Here is a 25067-nt window from a genome sequence, read left to right as displayed (position 1 = left end):
GCAAAGCTAAGCATCACATCACAGTAGAATCCTGACATGATTTTATTCCAGTAATGTAAATATTCCCGTCCCAGCCCTCATTCACCACTACCTCCTCTTATCATTGAGGAAACAGGCAGAGACAGACTGGAAAGGCAGTCAGCTTGATTTAAGAAACTTTCTTAAGTTCAGAAATATTGAATTATTTTTAACCCAGAAAAAGAGCTCAATTGAGAACTCTGAGGTTTGCAACCTTAAATCCCGACTCAATCTGATATATGCCTGCCAAAGGCAACCTGACTGAGGTTACCTGAGAGATAGTTTTTCTACAAAACATGGCCAACCATGCTCAAGACAAAATTCCAACACATAATTTATCTTCGGCATTCTTCAAATTATTTACCACATCTCCTGCCCCCAACACCTGATCCCAGAATACAGGAATTTGATGATGTCTACACAGCCTATAAAAGTCCACAAATTTAAGTGCCTACTGTGTGAAAGCCATTTGGGGGACTACAAACATAAAGGATGTATAATGCCACCCACTAAGATGTTCACGCTTATGATTTAGTAGGAAAGACAGAAGGCTGCCTTATAAATATTAACAACCTAATTTACAGGCACACCTAAAACATCCCAAATTCTAAAATATATATTTTCTTCCAAATCCTACAGGGTAATATGGCTATGAGAGTGCACTAGGAGTGTCAATTTTACTAAATCCTCTGAGAGCATCCACATTTTGAAAGAGTTCTCTTTTAACCTAAACAAACAAACAAACGAACAAACACTCCTCTCACTGAAGTGCATTCGGCATTGACGGGTCTCTGGTTCTTCAAGTTTCCATCTGAAAGTCTCAGTCTTTGCTATCACAACCAACGCCCCCTTCCTACACTCCAAGGTTGATGGAATGAAATGTCTTGGAATTGAGGGTTTAATTAATTCGGATCACTGGAGAGAAAGAAAAGAAATAACGGGGGGAAAAAATGTGTTAATTTTAGGGCTTGGAATTGGAAACGTGGGGAAACGTCGCCACCTTCTGGTAAGTGATGGAAATGAGCAGGAAAAAAGATCCAAGCTAAGAAGCGGCTTTTTTTTTTTCCAAAGCAGCAAGCCACGCCCCTCCCGCGCTCGCGAAATCCGAGACCCGCCCTTTCCGGAAGTTTTGACACTGTGCGCCCCGGGTAATGTGATGGAGAGGGTAATCATCCGGTCCGTTATCTAAACCCGTCACTCCAGGAAACAGCGACACGCTGTTTTCCGGATCCGCGCTCTCCCAGCATCCTTTGCCTTCCGGGATGTGGCCCCGTCTTGCTAGTCCTGTCTAGCGCGCCCATTTCGAGCCCAAGTTTCCAGCTCGGGTTTCCGGGCTCAGAATTTTCCAGGAGTGGGTTCTTGGGCAGTGGCTGTGGGAGCAGGAATGGCGCAGCTAGAGGGTTACTATTTCTCGGCCGCCTTGAGCTGTACCTTTTTAGTGTCCTGCCTCCTCTTCTCCGCCTTCAGCCGGGCGCTGCGAGAGCCCTACATGGACGAGATCTTCCACCTGCCTCAGGCGCAGCGCTACTGTGAGGGCCATTTCTCCCTTTCCCAGGTGGGGTGCCCAACCTGTCCCCACCCCAGGAGAGGCCTGAAAGGTCCCAGCGTCCCCAGCTCCTTCTCCCATCTTTAGACTTAACTCGTCCCTTTCCACCCCACCCCAGCCTCAGAACATGAAAGAAACTGGGTATAGTCTTTTGTTCCTGTCTCTGAGATCTGTGAAATATTTATTAAATGAATGAATAAACAGCAGATCTGTTCCCCAGGAAGGAGTGATCTGGGAGAATACTTAGTGGGGAACTGAGCGCTCCTCTTGGCAGCTGACAATATCGATCCCACTTTGTCTTTCCTTGTCTCAGGATTAAAGGCATTCGGGTGCTCCTTGGAAATACCAGAAAACTTCCCTTTAGCTCACCTGTTAAGCACCTCACTGTGCATTTTAGGGGTGGGATAGGGTGGACTGGAGGGATCTTCGGCTACCAAAAAGTGACAATTTATCATCACAAATTCCTTCCCTGGGTATTTTTAGTGAACTGTCTGTTGACTGGATAAACTGGCAACCAGTCAAGTCACATCATTTTTGAATATATATTTGACTGTGCAAGTATGTACATATAAATATCAAAATAAACATCCCCTGCTTTTCTTGTGACACAATATAGGGTACTGGCTAGAAATATAAAGTCTGTTTTAGAGAAAGATCTGATCTTAAATCTTGGTGCTGTGATTTAGTAGTTTTGTGATCTTGGAGATGTTCTGAGTTTCAGAAATTCAGGTTACTCATCTGCAAAATGACAATAATCTTTATTATAGGGCATATTGTAATGTTACAATACAGAGGGTTTGGCACAATTTCTGTCTCAGTTTATGTCAGCTGTCATCAGGGAGCCTGTGGTCCAAATGTTTTCCTAAACTTAGAGTCCCAAACAATGTTTCCATGCTTTTAAAAACTGGAGCATTTGCAGTTTATTTATCAAAATAAAGGCTTTTAAAGAACATTTCTTGGAAAATAGAAATAGATTTTAAGTTGTTGTTTATTGGTTGCTGCTACCTGAACCATCACTAAGCTGGTCCGGGGGCAAAAAATAAGAAAAACTAATCCTGTTCTGCCAAGGACTTACTTAATCTTGTCATAGACTAACTTCTCAAAATTTCTGATTGTTGCTGGAGATGAGACTTGGGCTTGACATATTTGTGTCTGTCTTGTTCGTATTACCTCTTGCTTTTACTTCATTTTCTTTCATTTTAAAGTGGGATCCCATGATTACTACATTACCTGGCTTGTACCTGGTGTCAGTTGGAGTGGTCAAACCTGCCATTTGGATCTTTGGATGGTCTGAACATGTTGTCTGCTCCATTGGGATGCTCAGATTTGTTAATCTTCTCTTCAGTGTTGGCAACTTCTATTTACTATATTTGCTTTTCCGCAAGGTACAACCCAGAAACAAGGTATGTTTCAAAATACTTAATTACAAGTTTATGTGTAGTCAGGTCCACAATTACAATGAATTAGTTTTATGAGATTTGGTGAAAAATGTCTTTAACACTTTGTAACTTTGTATTTTTGTATATTATGTAAAGGTAAATTTAAATCCTCCACCTCCATTTTAGAATAAATTTGTATTTAAATACTTGAATAACTTATTTGTAAACTCTAAAGTAAATATTTGTTAAGTGAGTCAAACCAGTTCAATAAATACTTACTGAGCTTATTCCATGTGCTGGGGACTGGGACTACAGAGATAAATGAGGCAGTCTTTTTCTTGTAAAACGTATATATTCAGTAGGGAAAACAGACTTTACCTGAGGACTTTTGATGTGGTAATAGTGCAGGCCCCGGAGGTCGATTGCCTGGGTTAGAATTCTCTCCCTGCCACTTAACCAGTTTTGTTACTGTGGGCAGGTTAACCCTTAGTGGCTCCATGTCTTCATCTGTTAAATAAGAATAACAATAGAATCTGCCTTATAGAACTGTTATAAAGGAACAAAGAAACTTAATAAATGGAAGATGCTTCGAATAGTGCCAGAGATACAGTAAGGGCTCAGTAAATATTAACTCTAATAATTATTTTTAACCTTAAGAGATGATTTCTGTAGTGTCAGTTATGATAGAGTGGTAAACATAAGATGCTATGAGGATACAGAGAAGGAGCAGGGGAACACTTACTGCTTTTCTGGGAGGGAGAGGAGTATGTGGCATTCAGTAAGTCCTCACAGAGAAGATGGTACCAGAGCTGAGTCCTGATGAACGGATAGGGCTGTGTAGGGTGAGGAATTAATCCTGGGGAGACAAATAGCATAAGCAAAGGAAGAAAGGCATTGAACAACGAGGTGCAGGGAATTGGTCTTGGAATTACAGGATTAGAAAGTAGAGGGATGTAAGGCTAGAGAAGTAGGTCATGAATGCCCTCATATGTCACAGAGAGGACTTTGAACTTTAGCATGTAATGGAGAGACCTTAATTTTAATCAAGGAAATGACATGGTCTGATTTAGTGATTTAGATTAAGTGGAGTATACAATTCAAGAACATAAGAACACTTTCAAATTCTGAAATAGCATGTCAGAAAGGCCAAAATAAGATATATAAGTTTAGACTGGCTCACTTTTCAGAAAAATACCGTTATTTCATCATGAAAATATCATCTTGAAAAAGTAATTCTGGATATGGTAAAATAAATACCATATGCATGTTTACATTCTCCCTTGTGTAGTGTTATGAAGGATTTCCTTAAAGGAAAGTGGTGATTATGGCTAAGTGAATCCTTATTGAAGGCACTAAAACATAAGCTCAGGGAAATGGAGCCAGCATTGTGTCCTATTTATCTCCATAGTCCCCACAGAACTTAGTTGGTATCTTGCACTCAGTAACTCCTTAACTAATCATAGCCTGATTCAAATTGTGTTAAGCTACAGAAGCTTTGGCATACACATGGTCTCCAAACTGATAGGTATAAATAAAAAGTACCAGGAAGTGTTCTTATAAATGTTTATTGTGTTTTTGCAAAGCCAGAGATAAGATTAATATTGATTAATTTTATTTAAATAAGGTTTGAGTAGTTGAGTAGTTTTAAATAAATCTCTTCATTAGGTAAGCAGAAATAGCATTTTTTATCATTAAAATAATTGTATCTGTGTTTTTTCTTCCTCCAAGGCTGCCTCAAGTATCCAGAGAGTCTTGTCAACATTAACACTAGCAGTATTTCCAACACTTTATTTTTTTAACTTCCTTTATTATACAGAAGCAGGATCTATGTTTTTTACTCTTTTTGCGTATTTGATGTGTCTTTATGGAAATCATAAAACTTCAGCCTTCCTTGGATTTTGTGGCTTCATGTTTCGGCAAACAAATATCATCTGGGCTGCCTTCTGTGCAGGAAATGTCATTGCACAAAAGTTAACTGAGGCTTGGAAAACTGAGCTACAAAAGAAGGAAGACAGACTTCCACCTATTAAAGGACCATTTGCAGAATTCAGAAAAATTCTTCAGTTTCTTTTGGCTTATTCCATGTCCTTTAAAAACTTGAGTATGCTTTTCTGTTTGACTTGGCCCTACATCCTTCTGGGATTTCTGTTTTGTGCTTTTGTAGTAGTTAATGGTGGAATTGTTATTGGCGATCGGAGTAGTCATGAAGCCTGTCTTCATTTTCCTCAACTATTCTACTTTTTTTCATTTACTCTCTTTTTTTCTTTTCCTCATCTCCTGTCTCCTAGCAAAATTAAGACTTTTCTTTCCTTAGTTTGGAAACGTAGAATTCTGTTTTTGGTGGTTACCTTAGTCTCTGTGTTTTTAGTTTGGAAATTCACTTATGCTCATAAATACTTGCTAGCAGACAATAGACATTATACTTTCTATGTGTGGAAAAGAGTTTTTCAAAGATATGAAATTGTGAAATATTTGTTAGTTCCAGCCTATATATTTGCTGGTTGGAGTATAGCTGACTCATTGAAATCAAAGTCAATTTTTTGGAATTTAATGTTTTTCATATGCTTGTTCGTTGTTATAGTTCCTCAGAAACTGCTGGAATTTCGTTACTTCATTTTACCTTATGTCATTTATAGGCTTAACATAACTCTGCCTCCCACATCCAGACTTGTTTGTGAACTGAGTTGCTATGCAATTGTTAATTTCATAACTTTTTACATCTTTCTGAACAAGACTTTTCAGTGGCCAAATAGTCAGGACATTCAAAGGTTTATGTGGTAATATCAGTGATATTTTGAACTGTAAAAATGGACTTAATAATTAGACCATTTCTACAAAGAACAACTGAATAGGTGGAAAACATGGAATTTCTTTTAGGTGCAGTGGTGGTCCTCAAATTACATTAGTTTTTTTAATATATATTTTAAACATATGTAAGAAATTAAGTGGCAAAGAACTGAGAAAGCTTAAGACCTGCTTCAAAAGCCTGAATAATGGGAAAATAAAATTGTTTTCAGATATCTCATATCGCTCTCATAATGTTGGCCCCTCACAAAGCTTGGGAATGTTTTGTATGTATAAGTTTATTAAAACTGGGTATGCTTCATATTACTAGAACTAATTTATTCTCTTCAGAGAGAACTATTAGGTTAGTGCAAAAGTAATTGTGGTTTTTGCCATTGAAAGTAATGGCAAAACCACAATTACTTTTCTACCAACCTAATAACAATGTATTAGCAAATATTTACAAATGGTCAGGTGATATTCTTGACTGAAAAGTTCCTTAACATTTCAGTAAATATAATTTTAATTCTAAGTCAAAATAGAAATGCATAGATAGTAAATGATAAAGTAGAGACTCATATATGTCTGTCTAGGCATCAAATTGTTGGTTATTGTTTACAATCCAGAAATGATGAAGCTCTTTCACTAATTCCTAATATGAAATGTATGATGGCCAAAGACAAATTGTGTTGATTATAATCCTTTAAAAGGGGGATTTCCTTATGAAATACATATTGTATTAGCTTCCCAGGGCTGCCATAACAAATGACCACAAACTTGGGTGCTTACAACAATTTTCCTCACAGTCTGGAGGCCAGAAGTCTAAAATCAAAGTGTCAGCAGAGTTGGTTCCTTCTGGAGGCTCTAAGGAAGAATCCATTCTATGTCTGTTTCCTAATATCTTGTGGCTGTCTGCAATTCTTGGAGTTCTTTGGCTTATGGACAGATCTTGTCTAAGTATTGCAGACAGCAATCTTCACTCCAGTCTCTGCCTCTGCGTTCACACGGCCTTTCCCTCTGTCTTTTCATTACCTTTTAAGGACAGTGTCTTTGAATGTAGGGCCCACCCTGATCTAGGGTGATTGTGTCTGGAGACCCTTAATTATGTTTACAAAGACCCATGTTCCAAGTAAGTTTGTATTCACATGTTCTGAGTAGACATTGTCTCTTCGTGGGATACTTTTCAGTCCATGACAGTTACTAAAGGACATTTTAGGATAATCCTCATATGATTGTTAGGAGACTACCTTTAAAAATTTTTTATTATATATCAAATTATAGTTGTATATACTTATGAGGTACGAAGTGGCATTATGATTTTTGAATATAATGTGGGATGATTAAATAAAGCTAATCTATCCATCACCTCAAATATTTGACATATTTTGTGATGAAAACATTTGAAATGTACTCTCAACAGTATTGAAATGTACATACAGTGCTTAATTATTAGCTGTATTCACCACGTTGTGTAATAGATCTAAAAAAAGTCAAACATATTCCTTCTATCTAATTGAGGCTTTGTATCTTTTGATTGTCATCTCCCTATTCCCACATCCCCGGCCTCTAGCAACCGTCATTCTTCTCTCTACTTCTGTGAGTTTAATTGTTTTAGATTACACAAATAAGTGAGATCATGTGGTATTTGTCTTTCTGTGCTTGGCTTATTTCACTTACCATAATGTCCTCCACGATCATCCATATTGTTGCAAATGACACAATTTCTTCCTTTTTAAAGGCTGAATAGTATTTTTTTGTATATATATGCCACATTTTCTTTATCCATTCATCCATGGATGGACACTTAGGTTGATCGAATCACTTGGTTATTGTGACTTGTCTGCAATGAACATAGAGTGCAGACTTCTCTTTGACATACGGATTTCAAATCTTCTGGATAAATAGCCAGAAGTGGGATTGTTGGATCAGGAGATAATATCTTAGCTGATACCTTTTAAATAACTCTCAGTATCTTTACTGAGAGGTTAAAAAATAAGTGACTTCTTAGGTAATATAAAGCTAAAGGTGACTAGTGTTTGATTCCATTATCTATTAAAAAAAGTCAGAATTGAAAGAAAGTTGAGAAATCCTTTGGTCTGACTTTGTAGATCAGGGAACAACTGCTGGGGTAGGATTATTTTGTGTTACTTTTTGAATTTTGTGTTTATTATTTTGAGTGTATTTTTTGGGTTGTCATTCCATTACAGGAAAGTATTATTTGGGTATGTTAACTTTGACATGTAAACTTAGAATTGTGAATAGAACTCATCTTTTAACATAATTTTATGTTTCTAAACTTTAAAAGTAGCTATAAGTGAACAAATTACTTTCCCCTCAATGTCAAATTTTGCTTCTCTGAGTTTTAAGTGATGAGTCTACATTTACAAATATAAAATTGTGTGCAGGTGAAAATTACAAGTATAATTTGAGTAATAAATGCAGGCCATTTTTTGGTTGTACTCTAGTACTCAGAAAATAGATCGGCATTAGTTATAACAGTGATTGTAGAAAAACGTGTTTTACCCAGACTTCTTAAAAATTAGATGAGAGAGGACACTCAAAGAAATTATACTTTTGTCATTAATTTACTATAGTGGAGAACTAAATCCGGGAAGTCAAAATTGAAAAAAGAATGTGTAATTTAGGGAAAGTAACTTTTTGTCTGATAATATTAATGCAAGGATTTTGTATTTAGGAATACTTCTGAGAGGAGAAGCTTCCACTCTGATCTAGTCTGGCAAAATTGAGGAAAATATTCTACCCTGTAATTAAAGAAGACTGCTCTTTGGAGGGATCACTGTTCTATATCTTTTTTTGTTTGTTTTTGTTTTTGAGGAGAAGTCTCGCTCTTGTCCCCCAGGCTGGAATGCAATGGCGCGATCTTGGCTCACTGAAACCTCCACCTCCTGGGTTCAAGCAGTTCTCCTGCCTCAGCCTCCCGAGTATCTGAGATTATAGGCGCCCACCACCAAGCCTGGCTAATTTTTTCTATTTTTAGTAGAGCCGGGGTTTCACCATGTTAGCCAGGCTGGTCTCGAACTCCTGACCTCAGGTAATCCACCTGCCTCGGCCTCCCAAAGTGCTGGGATTCCAGGCGTGAGCCACTGTGCCCAGCTCTTCTAGTTCATTTTTAAGTGTTGAGTCCCTGCTGTTTTAAGAGATGTTTTGGTGAAAATCTACATTCAGAGAGAAACAGGTTAATCTTCCACATTTTTTATAAAATACATAAAATATAGTACTTGGCATTTTAAGAAAAGAATGCCATGTATTAAAAGGTGCTATTTTCAACTATTTATTATTTTAAAATAGGAATGCTTATCAATACTTTCGAATTTAAGATAAATGTCTTCGTTAAATTTTCTAGGCAGTTCAAAGATGGCCATTTGCTGGTGAATTTTCCAAAATAGATAACAGATAAAATGATTATGTAAGAACTTGGCACAACAGATCATTTTGCCTTTAGTCGTTCAAGAAATGATACTAAACTCATTCACTTGAAACAACTGAGAAGACCATTCTTAGGTGTTTAGATCCTTGCTTTTAGAAACATTCTTAGTTATGTTTGTGTTTTCAAAAGTTATTGAGTAGATAGATATTTCTTCATGAATTTTTAAACATTAGACTTAGCTGAATTGATTAAAATTAGGTGATTATGAAAAAAATATTGCCCTGCTCGAGGGCATCTGGAGCCCTACAGTTACCATCTAAAGTCTGTGAGTATGTCTATTTTGAAAAGTGTCGTAAAAATATCTAGTCCATAAATCATTATAGGTTCAGTAATACATCATTTTGAACTGATTCTATCTTCTGTGAAATTCTAGAGATATGTTATCTTTAGGTAGCATGAGTAAGATTCAGGTATGCTGTGAATTTTGTTAACGTTTATGTTTTCCATTAATGGATAGTCAGGAATCTTTTGAACTGCGTCTGACTATGTATTTAAATGATTTGGAAAGATAGCATCTCTCAGTTTAAACTTAGCATCTCATTTTGGCAAGATAAATTATTTTAGCTGTCTGGCCTTTTCTTTGTCTTCTTAGAGTTATTTCTGAAATGTGCATAGCCAGTCATAAAATAACTTGTGTAAATAGCCTAATGTAATTTATTTCTAATAAATACATAGCTTAATGAAATGTATTTCTAGTTTGAACTTAATTGCCACTTGGCTTGATATTATTTTCCTTAGAATTGTTGGAAGAGAAGAGAGAGGAAGGGATCTACAATTTTTATTTATACCACCTAAATAGTGGACTGTTATTTTGGACTCACTTTTAAATAAAATATTTATTCACATGAAGAAATAAATTTTGTGTTTATTAGGTTAGCAAGCGTTTATTATCTTTGAAGTAATTGGAATTTCATTAAAAAGTGAAGCAAGTAAGAATTGTGATATAAATTTGAAAATTTTTAAGTGGAAATTGAAATATGACTTAGGAACCGTGGGCTTGTAGAAAAAAACATTTAACATGGGAGTTAAGATTTTTATATTTGGTTGTGGCTCTGGGATCAATAAGGCAAGTGGTTTAGTCTTTAGTCCTCATTTCAAATGAGAATAGTATTTGTCCAAACTCTAGTCAGTGTCTGATTGGTATGTGTATAACCTTATTTTAAAAAGGATTCATTCTTGCCATATACTCATAATATTTATAAGTATGTCATATGATAAATATTGAGTAAATATATACTGAATGAAGTTTTTAGTATAGAGTGAAGTGAATAGAAAAAACATCCTACATAACCGTGGCTAATTTTAGGAAGTAAATCATGTTTCATAATAAGAGTCATCCTAAACATTTTTCTGTGTAATTTTCTGACCCAGTGTTAACAATTTTTATTTGCCTTAGTGCAAGCTTGTTCAACCCACAGGCCACACGCAGCCCAGGACGGCTTTGAATGCGGCCCCAACACAAATTTTGTAAGCTTTCTTAAAACATGATGAGGTATTTTGTGATTTTATTTTATTTTATTTTATTTATTTTTTATTTTATTTTATTTTATTTTTTTAGCTCATCAGCTATCATTAGTGTTCGTGTATTTTATGTGTGGCCCAAGATGGTTCTTCCAGCGTGGCCCAGGGAAGCCAAAAGATTGGAGACCCCTGCTAGCATTTAATGCTTATACATGTATTTACTTGTAAACATGTTGTTTCTTTGATAGGATATGATTTCAACATAATTACTGTTTATTTAAAATAAGAAAAACAAATAACTTTCAACCATTAAAAGGTTATAACACTTTAAAGGAAAGTTTCTTTAATAGGGTATAATTTCAAAATAATTGCTTTTTATTTAAAATAAGAAAAATCAGTAACCTTCAACGAATAACAGGTTAAAGAATTTAAAGGTAAAAGACATTTCAACTAACTACAAATACTTTGTTTTTTTTAGTTGGGCTACATTTTACCACTCTAGGAATAGCTGTTAATTATTTTTTATATAGGGCATTTTTATGTATTTAATGTTGACAACTGACGTTTCCAATATACAATAACTTGTGTAACTGAGAAAATTATAATAAAAATAGAGATTGAGGACATATTTTTAACATATATCCATGAGTCAACACTAATACTTAATATTTGAGATTTGAAAAATTATTTCTAGGGTAAGAAATTTTGTCACAATATAATATCTGTATATTGTGCTTTTTTAAGAGATAAATTTTTGATGAATTTAATGTTAATTAAATTTTATCTCAGCCTATCACCATCGGACCAAAAGACAATACAGTATTTTTCTAACAAGGAAAAGAAAATACATATATATATATTTATATATACAAATATATATGTATTTATATATACAAATATATATGTATTTATATATACAAATTTGTATATATGTAATGTATGTGTGTGTGTATACATATAATTTCTCCTTTTTTTTTTTGTAAGAATTGAGACAGGGTGTCACTATGTTGTGGGCTGGTCTCAAAACACCTGCCTCAAGTGATCCTCCCACCTTGGCCTCCCAAAGTGCTGGGATTTACAATGAGCCACTGTGCCAGTTTCCAACAAGAAAAATATTAAATGTATTGGTTTTTCACAGTGAAACTTAATTCAGTTTAGTTGAACCATATATGTGTGTGTATGGCATATACAAGATGAAAAAAGGAGAAAAAGTAACAATAATAATGATGGTTGCCATCATTCATTGAAAACCTATAATGTTTTAGGCATTATACTAGCTGATTTACAAATATTGTTTCATTTGATGCTACATTTATATTTCTATGAGGTAGATGTTGATTTCTCTTTGACTGCTGAAGAAACTGAAGGTCAGTCAGGTCAGGTGATTTGCCCAAAGTCCACACTGTCACTAAATGAACATAGATTGGTATGACTCCCAAGCCTGTGAGTTTTTGACCGTCATATTCTGCCTCACTATGAAAAGTTTTTTTTCAATTTTTTTTTAATCAAAAGAAGTAGTATATGGGGAGAGAGGTGAAAATCCATGTTTGCTCTCTGCAGTTTCCAAACCATTCATGGCGTGTTATTTTTGTACTGGATATAGTCATTTTTAAAAATGCTACAAACTGTTCAAAAGAGCATGAACAACATGATAACTCCTTATAATTTTGTTGTAAGATAAATGACTAAAATTATGTGGGATATTTAATTTGGATAAGTGGAAATTCTATCACTTGATAAGCTCTCTTGAAGAATAATTATTTGAAAGATTGGACTTAATTCTGTATTGCCTGAAGTGTAAATCAGAGGTCAACAATTAGATTGCAAATCATGAAAAGCATAACTTCTAATTGTTTAGTCTTTTTAGGGAAACAAGCCCAGAAAAAAAGTAAGATTCTCATTCATTGGAGATAAGATTTCTATTTATCAAAGATACTACACAAGAGTTAGATAGCAAGTAGTTCAAATGTCTTTTAAAGGTATCTGACATCTTTAAAGCTCTGTAATTTTTAAATTCTTAATTTTGTTACAGCTAATTTTTAAAACTTAATTGCTAAGTCATGGTCAAGTATTTCTGATGACTTACATGCTGTCTTTGGTATATTTTAAGTTTCTAAACCAAAACTACTATTTGACTCTATTACACCCTGTTTTAGAAAAACATTTGAGTTATACAACTTACTAAAATGTATTTTAGCGATGATGTTTTGGAGCACTGGTAATATAGTGTTTAACTTATTTTCTATTTTTTATCCCTCTATATTCGTGAAATTACTTCTATTTGAAAAGTTTTCCGCCAGTGATAAAAAAAGGCTGAGCACTATCTGTACAAATTTTTAAGGTGTCCACTAGGTGGAGATATTGTGCTACATTTCCAAGTGTTGCAGTTAAACTTTTATTAGTCTGAATTAAACTCTTTTATAGTGTTTTATTGTTTTAAACCACAAAGATTTATAATCATTTATATCTATTTATCTAATGTTATTCAAATGTTTCCTGCGTTGTATGAAGCTAAGATAAATGTAAAAAAAACAAACAAAAAAAACCTCACTTTGTGTTTTGTAATCATTAGACAATTTAACCTAATATATCTTCCCATATGATATGATCTTTGCATATGGCATACTTCATTCATATGACATAGTTAGAATCTTTTCCCACAAACAATGAGTGATGATATCTCATTTGAAAACTCGTGTAACATTGTATCAGCCACTGTTATAAAGTGATTTACCCATGTTAGTCTCATAACAACTCTATGAGATCAGTACCGTACACATGGGGAAACTTAGTATAGAGAGGTGAAGTATTTTTTCCAAGATTACAAAATAACTGTCTGAGCTGGGATTCGTAACCAGGCAGCCTGACTCCAAAATCAATATTCTTAACTCTATTGTTATGATGGAGAAAGGCATGAAGTCTACCTTCAAATTCATGGCATTTTAGAAGGAAAAATTGTCGCAAGTAATGTGATTATACTTCCTAGTTTTATAGGTCAGAAAAATGAGGTCCACACTAATTTTGCCTCTTCCACAGGGAGATAGATTCTCATCTACCATTGTGTCTTTTGTTTCTGTTTTTGTCATCATACCTCAAATTGATATATGTTGTAATTATGAATTTAAGGAAGTAAAAAACAAAATAACTCAGGGCTGGAGCCTTCAGCCATATTAACATACATTGACATAAAGACCTTTGTTTTAATATGAATGATTCCAGTTAACAAATGGAGAAATAGTTGTTTGAAAATTAATATTTAGCTTCTCAAAAGAGACTCCTGTTTGGAAGCAAATTGTTGGTTTAACAGGACATACTTTAGATATTTGAAAAATTCTCTGTGGAATCACAATCTCTTATTTTTAAGAATGTAGGAATATGTGTTCTATATGCTTTTAAGTTATGTATTACATACTATTCTCTAAAATGGAAATGTTTATTTGGCTTCTAAAAGTCATTTGTGAGTTGATGTTATTTAAAACTGCTTTTCAGTCAACTTATTCTTCATAAAAAAGTTTGTTCAAATAGCATGTTTTTATTTTGTTTCTAAATAAATTCATGTTTGATAATATTTTATAATGTGTTGTGTCTTTTTTTTTTTTTATTGATCATTCTTGGGTGTTTCTTGCAGAGGGGGATTTGGCAGGGTCATAGGACAATAGTGGAGGGAAGGTCAGCAGATAAACAAGTGAACAAAGGTCTCTGGTTTTCCTAGGCAGAGGACCCTGGGGCCTTCCGCAGTGTTTGTGTCCCTGGGTACTTGAGATTAGGGAGTGGTGATGAGTCTTAAGAGCATGCTGCCTTCAAGCATCTGTTTAACAAAGCACATCTTGCACCGCCCTTAATCCATTTAACCCTGAGTGGACACAGCACATGTTTCAGAGAGCACCGGGTTGGGGGTAAGGTCATAGATCAACAGCATCCCAAGGCAGAAGAATTTTTCTTAGTACAGAACAAAATGGAGTCCACTATGTCTACTTCTTTCTACACAGACACAGCAACAATCTGATTTCTCTATCTTTTCCCCACATTTCCCCCTTTTCTATTCAACAAAACCGCCATCGTCATCATGGCCCGTTCTCAATGAGCTGTTGGGTACACCTCCCAGACTGGGTGGCGGCCGGGCAGAGGGGCTCCTCACTTCCCAGAAGGGGCGGCTGGGCAGAGGCGCCCCCCACCTCCCGGATGGGGCGGCTGGCTGGGCGGGGGCTGACCCCCCACCTCCCTCCCGGACGGGGCGGCTGGCTGGGTGGGGGCTGACCCCCCACCTCCCTCCCGGACGGGGTGGCTGGCCGGGCGGGGGCTGACCCCCCACCTCCCTCCCGGACGGGGTGGCTGGCCGGGTGGGGGCTGACCCCCCACCTCCCGGACTGGGCGGCTGCCAGGCGGAGACGCTCCTCACTTCCTGGATGGGGCGGCTGCCGAGCGGAGGGGCTCCTCAGTTCTCAGAGGGGGCGGCTGCCGGGCGGACGGGCTCCTCACCTCTCAGACGGGGCAGCCGGCCAGAGACACTCCTCACCTCCCAGACGGGGTCGCGGCCGGGCAGAGGCGCTCCTCACTTCCCAGACGGGGCGGCGGGGAAGAGGTGCTCCCTACGTCTCATACAATGGGCGGCCGGGCAGATATGCTCCTCACTTCCTAGACGGGATGGCGGCCGGGAAGAGGCGCTCCTCACTTCCCAGACTGGGCAGCCGGGCAGAGGGGCTCCTCACATCCCAGACGATGGGTGGCCAGGCAGAGACGCTCCTCACTTCCCAGACGGGGTGGCGGCCAGGCAGAGGCTGCAATCTCGGCACTTTGGGAGGCCAAGGCAGGCGGCTGGGAGGTGGAGGTGGTAGTGAGCCGAGATCACACCACTGCACTCCAGCCTGGGCAACATTGAGCACTGAGTGAACGAGACTCCATCTGCAATCCCGGCACCTTGGGAGGCTGAGGCTGGCAGATCACTCCCGGATAGGAGCTGGAGACCAGCCCGGCCAACACAGCGAAACCCTGTCTCCACCAAAAAAATACGAAAACCAGTCAGGCGTGGCGGCGCACGCCTGCAATCGCAGGCACTCGGCAGGTTGAGGCAGGAGAATCAGGCAGGGAGGTTGCAGTGAGCAGAGATGGCGGCAGTACAGTCCAGCTTCGGCTGGGCATCAGAGGGAGACCGTGGAAAGAGGGAGAGGGAGAGGGAGACCGTGGGGAGAGGGAGAGGGAGAGGGAGTTGTGTCTATTTAACACATTTTCTTATCCTAAACCAAGTATTAGAAGCTTTGTATTTCCCTCACACTGTCCTGTTAGCCATTTCCCCCTGTCTACCACCTCCCTAATGCTAAGCTTTATTAGTCATTTTAAAATAGAACCAAATCTTTTTAAATACCTGTGATGTGTGCTCATAACTAGCCTGGGTGTCTGTATAATCTTCCTTTTATTCTCATAATAATAGAAAGCAGTTAAATTACTGGCTGATCACCTTGAACTTGTTGGGGCTTGGGTTTCTTTTTTAGGCTAGGTCTTGTAGGAAGCTCAGAGTATTTACCAAACACATCTAACTTGGCAGGGTTCAAGCCCCAGTCTTTGGGTCTTGTGGTGAAAAAAAAGAAAGTGGTCCCTACTCTGTGTTTGCAGACTTCCAGCTCTTACTTTCCATTGGGTGTCTTCGAGTTTCTCTTATCATATGCAGCTCAGAGGTCAGCCCAGGACTTATACACAGATTTTGGGATTCCCTTCTTCTGTGACTCCCTCTTTTCTGAGATGTCTCCTAATTACAGCTACTCTAGCAGTCCTGAGTTCCATCCTTTCACACCTCAAACCAATCATACTGCACCTTTCTAACTAGGGTGTGCCCTCTGGGGGAAAAGCCATATAAACATGGATCTCACCCAGTGAGATCTTTCAACTGAGTCCATCCAGTTCCTGCCTTCTTTTGTTTACTCTTCAGTGTGTCCAAAAAGATTTTTTCCCTTTTTAAATGAGTCAATCTACTGGAAAGCTAATATAATAAAAGCTCCTCTACCATGACCTGCCTAGGAACCTTGTCTTGATTGTAGTTAACATGTGTTATGTGTAGTCTTTCTGTTTATTAGATAAGGAAGTTGTGGGTGTTATTTTTGGTTTTGTGAAACTAAAAGGGAGAATTCCTGAAAATAGTTTAGGTGGCAACAGTAAGTTTTTGGAATATGGACTTCTGTATTAGCCCATTCTCATGCTGCCAATAACGACATACCCGAGACTGGGTAATTTATAAAGGAAAGAGGTTTGATCAACTCACAGGTCCACATGGCTGCGGAGGCCTCACAATCATGGCGGAAGGTGAAGGAGGAGCAAAGTCACATTTTACATGGTGGCAGGCAAAGAGAATGCTTACACAGGACAACTCCCATTTATAAAACAATCGGCTCTCGTGAGACTTACTCACTACTAGGAGTGAGTATGGGAACGACCCGCCCCCATGATTTAGTTACCTCCCCCTGGGTCCCTCCCATGACACCTGGGAATTATGGGAGCTAAAATTCAAGATGAGATTTGGTTGAGGACACAGCCAAACCATATCACCTTCTAATATGGTCCTCTAACAAAGTTTGTCGTAGTATTTGTTATTAAATGCAATGACAACTTGATGGAACCTTGTGTGAAAAAAACGGTATCAAGAAATGCAAAAGTGACCTACTCTAGACAAGATGAACTCACCTAATGGGGGCTAACTAACGCAAAGTACAATATGATTATCACTGAGGAGGAATATAAGAGCTAGGGTGTTTACATGAGAATAGAAATCACATCTGACTGAAGGGACAAAGACATACTTCATGGAGAAATTCACATTGGAGATTATTTGTATGGAAACCTGTGGAGACACTGCAGAAAGCATTTCAGGCAGAATAATGTGATGCAAACCATATGGCTGAGAAGCAGGTGGTGACAGTGGCCAACACTTATGCAGTGCTATGTGACAGGCACCAGTCTAAATATTGAACATGAATTTATTTAAGCCTCATAGAGATGCCCTAAGGCAAATGCTATTATGATCCCCATTTTTACTGACAAGGAAAATAAGTCATAGGGAATTGAAATAGTTTACAAACAGGAAATGCGGCTCCAGAACATGCCCTCTTAACCAGGGCGCTATACTGATTCCTGCTAAACTTGCATCATCTGATGGCCTGTGCATCCAAAGAACTGAGGTTATTTTTAGGAAGAAAGTAAGAACAGTGCTCTGCTGTATACAGTGAGGAGCAAGGAAAGCATATGTCCCACACAGAGACCCACAGATAAATGGGTGTGGAGAGAAACATAGTTATTTAGATTCGATAGCCAGGTTTCAGTTCGCACCAGAAGAATGGCTCTGTGAGACAGGCCCTCCACTCTCCTGTAGATCCTGTTGTAAGTGATGCAGAAGCCAGAGAGAAGGTTGCTCTCCATCAGAAACATGAGGAGTTTCAGAGACCTCCCTAAAATATTTGACCTGAAAGGGTTTGAAGCCAGGAGGAGAGATACAGTCTTAAGAGAAACGTTTCATGAGCTGTAACAGGTACCCTATCAGTCTTTCTCAGTAAGTACTGTTCTTTGTAATTTTTATATTTTCCTTGCAACCCTATCACTCTCTAAAGGTCTAGTGAAAAAATCAAATTTAGATGAAACCTAGCTTGACCTAGAATCTTCACTCTGTGTGTGTGTGTGTGTGTGTGTGTGTGTGTGTGTGTAATGTATACATTGGGTCTTTGGGCCAAATACATTGTAAGGTTTCAGAGGTATAAACAGGCCCTGGGCTGTGGAGAACCATGGGAGGGGATGATCTTGATCTAAGTCAGTAGTTTTTACTTAGCCACATCTAGAAATCTATGTCTTGGTCATAAATTTTGTTCTTTGAAATGCAGGGAAATGTATCATAAAATGCAGGAAATGCAAGGAAAAGTAACACATTAAAGCTAATTGGTTATTAATATTATAAAAGCATATGAGAATGTCTTATTCTATTCCCTCCAGCTCTCCAACCATATCCCCCACACATACCCACACACTGCCTGCCCACACATAAGCACAAGTATTTCTGGGGATCATGAGCATGAGAACTTTAGGGGTATTGCTAGGAAAAGAAGGAAGAGAGTAAGTAGGAAGACTGAAGACAGAGAAAGGAACCACCAGAAAGAGTAGAAAAAAAGAGAGGAATCCTTTCTTCACATACCAATGACTCTAAGAATACCTTTCTCCATTAAAATAATATCCAAGAGGCACATTGGAATGAAATACATGTGGAATACTGATACGAAAAGACAGAAGAATATAATAGGATCTGAGTTGAAAGACCATGCTTATCTCTTCACTTGTACTATAAAAATTTACAGTGATGTCCTTTAGTTGGGGTAACTGTGATGAGCAACATTGAAACCCTTTATGCCAATTTTGTTTTCAAAATGCATTGTCTTAAATTTTCTCTCAAGGTGGCACTCCTGGACATCTTTTCCAGTTATTAGTCTGACAGGAACTTGGTACCATTTTACTTACCTTCATAATGTCACAGATGCTAGTCAATTTTTCATTTTTTAAAAAAAAATGCATTCTTTGAACATTTTTAGCTTTAAGCAAATATATTTGCTTATTTTTGTCATTGAGCATTTTGAAAACATGTGGTTAGAAGCTTGAAGCAGATAATCATAGCTGCATTCTATTCCCCGTAATTAAGAATATGTAAGGCCTGGCACAGTGGCTCACGCCCGTAATCCCAGCACTTTGGGAGGCCGAGGCAGGTGGATCACCTGAGATCAGGAGTTCGAGATCAGCCTGATCAACATGGAGAAACCCTGTCTCTACTAAAAATATAAAATTAGCCGGGCGTGGTGGCGCATGCCTGTAATCACAGATACTCTGGAGCCTGAGACAGGAGAATCGCTTGAACCTGGGAGGCGGAGGTTGCGGTGAGCTGAGATCGTGCCATTGCACTCCAGCCTGGGCAACAGAGCAAGACTCCATCTTAAAAAAAAAAAATAGAGAATATGTAGGGCCGGGCGAGGTGGCTCATGCCTGTAATCCCAGCACTTTGGGAGGCCGAGGCAGGCGGATCACGAGGTCAGGAGATCAAGACCATCCTGGCTAACACTGTGAAACTTTGTCTCTACTAAAAATACAAAAAATTAGCTGGGTGGGGGGGTGGCGGGCGCCTGTAGTCCCAACTACTTGGGAGACTGAGGCAGGAGAATGGCGTGAACCCAGGAGGCGGAGCTTGCAGTGAGCCAAGATCGCGCCACTGCACTCCAGCCTGGGGGACAGAGCGAGACTCTGTCTCAAAAAAAAAGAATGTGTAGAAACCTTGATATTTTCTTTCTTTCCAATTGGAATACAAGTCAAACCTGGAATTTATAAATAGTTTTAATAAATGTGGAATTTGTTTTTTATATATAGTAATATATAGAGAGTAATAAAAATATAGTAATGTATATATAGCAATAAAAGGCTTCCAAAAGCTTCTGTATGGGAAATTCTTGTTTCCATTAATCAGGCCATTAGAAAAGCACCCTGCCATTCTCTGATAGCTGTGCTATAGAGTAGGTTGCTTGATAAAGAATGAAAGCAAAGTGATTCTATTTGTTATGTAATGTGAGTGACATGGAAGGTAAATTTTTTTTTAAATAGTCATGGATTTTAGCTTTCTGAAAGGAATGCAATTTGGAAGTTTCTCCAAATCTCCAAATGGTTTTGAGTTACATATAATGCAACCTGACACCTAGCTTGATGTTTGAATTCTGTGCAGCTAGAAAGTTGATAGACTATGGATCTTTTCTGTTTTATAATGTTTGGTATTATACTGGACCTTTCCTTGTGTTAATTTTTTCTCTTTATTAACATATGAAAAATTCTGTGAACTATTGATCATCCAATGAGATTTTCTCAGTCTCAAAAGACAAATAATGCAATTTGGAAAACTGTAAATTTGTTTGCATGTAATCTGAATCTCTAGATATACTCTAATTTTTTTTCAGTAAATTCTGAGTTAAATGTTTATCATTACAATGCCAGAGAATTAACTTAATTTTTCTATCTTCCAAATCCAGTTTTCCTCCATCAGGAACAAATTTTCATCAAACTGAAATAATGGTGTAGTTTTTGGAAGAAAACTGCTTATTATGAGAAATAATTAGCAGGCATCTAAGAAAAAAATTCTAATTGAATTTGGCGTTCATATTTTTTAAGGGTTTTGTAATTTAGGCTTAATATTTGATAAGGGTAAATTAACCAAGATCAAAACCTTTAAAATATTCGAATTGATAACTATTTTGTAATTATTGAAATAACTTTTCTCTAATAAATAAAGGAGAAATACATTGAACAAAATAAAAACCAACCAACTTTCTGCTACACACTAAATTTTGATAGACTGTCTTTGTCTAAAACAGTAAGGCAGCTATAAATACAGAACACTTGAGCTAGAGTCAGAATACCTGGATTCAAGTCCTGGCTCTGCCATTAACATGCTGTGTGAACCTAGGAAGATGAACCTATTAGATCAAATGAGAAAGGAAAATACATACAAAAATTATTAAATGGCTGTTAATTGCACACAGTATAAGGGTTATGCATGATTTATTTAATATGACTGAGGCAATACACCAAATAGTTTTATTAACTTTTATCATAATTTTTGTATGATGTTAAATAGTGTTAGATAATTGAATCATTCTTTGTTGCTATCTTCAGGAATGTTTTAAAATGGCTTTTTACATCATTTAAAATGTCAGTTCCTTCTTTAAGTTGAAAAGACACAGATTTTGGTCACTTTTTTGTATACTTGCTAATTATTACAGTTAATGACCTTGTCTTCCCAAAACAGTGATGTTCTAAAATGTTCTAAATGTTCCATTTGATGTTCTAAAATAAATGTTACATTTGGTACATTATTTAGAATTACATTAGTTGGGCATTTTACCAATGCAAGGAAGAAATAAGGAAAGTCGTTGAGAGTAGAGAAACATGAGTTAGGAGAGGATATTTTGCTTCCATCTACATGGTCTCTCCCTGGTGGGCCCCAGAACTTTAACATTGGAATGTATAGCAAAGCCTCATCAAGAAGTGAGACTTGGGATAAAAGTTGAGTTCAAAATATCTACCTTCTTTTTCATCTTCTGTCTCCTTCAGCACACTGAAACCCACAGAGATTCTAATTGGTCTACTCTGGTTCCCACTCACAACACACACAATAGGCTTCCATCTGAGCCATACTAGGACTCACTCAATATCACCTATGAATATTTTCCTTTGACTCAGATGCCATCCATGGTCCTTAGTTATGGCCAGCATAGCAGAATAGGTTACATTAAAAATGTAATTCTCATGTTGCTTCAGCTTTATTTAGAAACAGTTCTAGCTGCTCTCATGATAAGGAGGTATGAACAAGAACAATATCCATTGATACAGCCAATATAGCAATATGCCATTTTTATAACAACCGGAAACATTTTAATGTAATAAATACAAGTATACATGTGTGGTTTTATTTTCCCTATTTTTTCTTATGGCTTCCATAAAAATATAATAACTGGACCAATCAATGATTATTTGCCAAGTTCCCGAAGCTCTTCATTTGCAGTTTGCTGTAGCAGTATGCATAACAATATGCAATGAAAAGATAAGATATAAAGGGATATATAATGTCAGGAAGCTTTTCATGACATTGCTCTCCTCCTCATAACTGAATATGTTTTTCTGTACTTATAGCCATCATCACACCATTCAAGTTGCTAACTTACTTATCTGTATTTCTTACTAGACTATAAGCTTCATGAATCCAAAGACTGTGTCTGTCACATTCACAAATAGCCAGCATATAAACATAGCAAATGTTCAAGAAAGAGCTTTTGACTGACTTAATGAATATGAATAACTAGATGCCCAAGGAGACCAAACTAGAATAATTTTATATTATTTAAATACAAAACTCTGGTTAAATTTAAGTCTACTAAATTTTAGTCTAGCAACACTCTATGGAGTACTTATTTTCTATTCTTTTATCTAAAATGCAACTACCTTAATGCTCAAAGGCCAATATATTTTTCCACTAGAATGCCTTCCTAAAAGAAAAATAGCTGGGAGGCTGTGGATTAGAAGAGAGTCAGGATTTAGATCAACCAATCAATGTATAGACTTTCTTTTCTTATTTTTTTTTGTTTTGTTTTGTTTTTTGAGACGGAGTCTCGCTCTGTCTCCCAGGCTGGAGTGCTGTGGCGCAATCTTGGCTCACCAATGTGTAGACTTTCTATGGTCACTAACATGACCAAACCATATCAATTTATTCAATTTTTGCAAAATTTCATTATTAATACTTTGTATTATTAATGCTTTTTTGCAATTATTTATTTGTATTAATATGCTTAATATTTGTATTAATGATTTTAATATGTAATATATTATATATTCCTTTTATATAAATATGCAGAATATTTATTTAGAAATTTATATATATTTATTTAGAAACATTTAACATTTAAAAATAAGTAATGTCCTAAATAACATAATGTTCTAAATAAACATTTCTTAGAAATATATTTGTATGCGCATGCCCATGTGTGTACGTGTGTGTGTTTATGCCAGCTGTAAAAAGAAAATTCTCTACTTTGTATTTTTGATAATTAGAATTATGGTGGTGGTGATTTGCTTTGATATAAAACATTTGACAAACATCACCAGTGAATGTCTGTCTGATGCTATTTAAAATTAAAATATTATCACATATTAATATGTATAGAAAAATAAAGACATGAAAAGAAATCAAGGCTAAGGATAAAAAGGCATTTCTCTTTGCAACATCAGCAGTTGTAGTTGTGGCTCGTTTCTCTTTTGCCATTTACCCATTTCAAAACAATATCCTTTGTCTTGCAGTTATATCGATAAATTCTTCAGGCAGTCAGTTCCAATGTTGCTCTCTGAAGATGTTGGAGTTCTGAGTCACTGAGGTTTAGCTTGAATTTAATGTTTGATGTCATATTGATGCTTTTTAAATTGTGGACCATCATACCTAAATTTTTACCTAGATCTTTCCAAATCTAGCATATCAAATAATATTAAAAAGCTATCATTTATTTTGTTCTCATTTGTTTTCATTAATTATATTGCTTGGTGTGATTGTGATTTTTTGCTGTTTTTTTTTTTTTGGCTGATATCAAGGAAGGAATGCTTTTTTATCCACATAAATAAGCAAGACCATTATTGGATGCCATCTACCCACAGTACTGTCTGACCCTGAAAACAAATACAGTCAACTCACTTATCTGTGGCTGACAGTGTTCATTTATGTTATCTACCTTGCCAATTAAAAATAGAGAAATCTTATACATAATGAAATAGTTCTTGTGATTCTCAAAAGCATGACTTAATTTGCACTGATTTACTCATATATGATTTGGTATAGCGGTTTATTATCCTTACTAAGCAATTCTATAGAATTTTACATTCAAAATCAGTATCTTGTTTTTGCTCTTATAGAACACAACATAAAGTGAATATCAACAAATTTATAATTACAAACCAAATAGCAATAATCATTATAGTTTAAACAATTATTTACAACTAGTGCAATATTTATACAAATATTGTATTATATAAATAAATAAAACAACAACTATTTATTTAGCTCGTAATTGTGTTGGTCAGAAATTTGGACTGGGCTGAACTGCGTGATTTTCTGCTGGTCTCAGTTACACCTACAAGTTCAGCTAAACCATTTTGCATGTCAAAACAAAAGAGTGTGACCACCTATCAACTGGGGTTTTTGGGAAGCCTGGACTATATGTGTCCACCTTGCTAGCCTGGAAATTTTAACATGGTGGCCTTGTCGGGGGTCCCAAGAGGATCAAGAAAGGGCGAACCACAATATACAAGTAGTTTTCAAGTTGCTGCTTGTTTTATGTTTGCCACTGTTTCGCTGGACAAAGTAAATCACATAGCCAAGTCCAGTCACCATGGAAGGGTACCACCAAAGGGCTTGGATGAAAAGGGAAGAATTTGTAGCTGCTTTTTAAGTCAGCCACAGATGGACTTTGGGGAAACTGACTCATGGATTCCTACTTTGCTGTCTTTTTAAAACTATTCATTTATTGTAATTAGAATTGACATTAGACAGCACTTGGTAGCTTAGACAGCAGGCATTTCTGCTCTCTTATGCTGCCACATTGTGAGAACTGGACATTTAGCTCACCTTCATGATGTTATATACTTTATAATATGTGAATTTACTCATTCTCAACTTTTCCTTATTAGTTCGTGTACTATTTTTTTGGTTCATCAGTTGAGAACTCTGATACTTTTAGGCATTGGCCTCAGATGTGCTATGTATCATTAAATTATGTGATTCAAAGTCCTGCAAGAATAAAAGAAGAATCTCAGCCATAAGTCTTGAACTTTGTTATAAAAGAGTAGATTGCAACTGTCACCAGAAACTTAAATTTTCCTCTTAGGGCAT

At 36.9% G+C, this 25067-nt stretch overlaps 1 protein-coding gene across 2 annotated transcripts; it reads left to right on the top strand.

Annotated features, from left to right (window-relative positions):
• Window positions 1-1214: 1214 nt before the first annotated feature.
• On the top strand, window positions 1215-9860 carry ALG10B (ALG10 alpha-1,2-glucosyltransferase B). 2 transcript variants are annotated; one of them, XM_001169000.7, is made up of 3 exons: window positions 1215-1573; window positions 2770-2967; window positions 4672-9860. In XM_001169000.7, the coding sequence occupies exons 1-3, from the start codon at window positions 1403-1405 to the stop codon at window positions 5722-5724; spliced, it is 1422 nt and encodes a 473-aa protein (XP_001169000.1). In that variant the 5' UTR covers window positions 1215-1402; the 3' UTR covers window positions 5725-9860. The 2 variants fall into 2 exon arrangements, with proteins under 2 accessions (XP_001169000.1, XP_009423875.1); XM_009425600.5 differs by having other exon boundaries at window positions 1256-1547.
• Window positions 9861-25067: the final 15207 nt, after the last annotated feature.

Source organism: Pan troglodytes, chromosome 10 (genome assembly GCF_028858775.2).
Source record: "Pan troglodytes isolate AG18354 chromosome 10, NHGRI_mPanTro3-v2.0_pri, whole genome shotgun sequence".
Classification (NCBI taxonomy): Eukaryota; Metazoa; Chordata; class Mammalia; order Primates; family Hominidae; genus Pan; species Pan troglodytes.
Note: the sequence above shows the minus strand (reverse complement) of the source record. Positions and strands in the feature narration are given on the sequence as shown.

Coding starts and splice junctions, on each gene's coding strand:
- ALG10B (XM_001169000.7), top strand. CDS start 1,403: ATGGCGCAGCTAGAGGGTTACTATTTCTCGGCCGCCTTGAGCTGTACC. Junction 1,574..2,769: donor GCCATTTCTCCCTTTCCCAG/GTGGGGTGCCCA, acceptor TTCATTTTAAAG/TGGGATCCCATGATTACTAC. Junction 2,968..4,671: donor AGGTACAACCCAGAAACAAG/GTATGTTTCAAA, acceptor TCTTCCTCCAAG/GCTGCCTCAAGTATCCAGAG.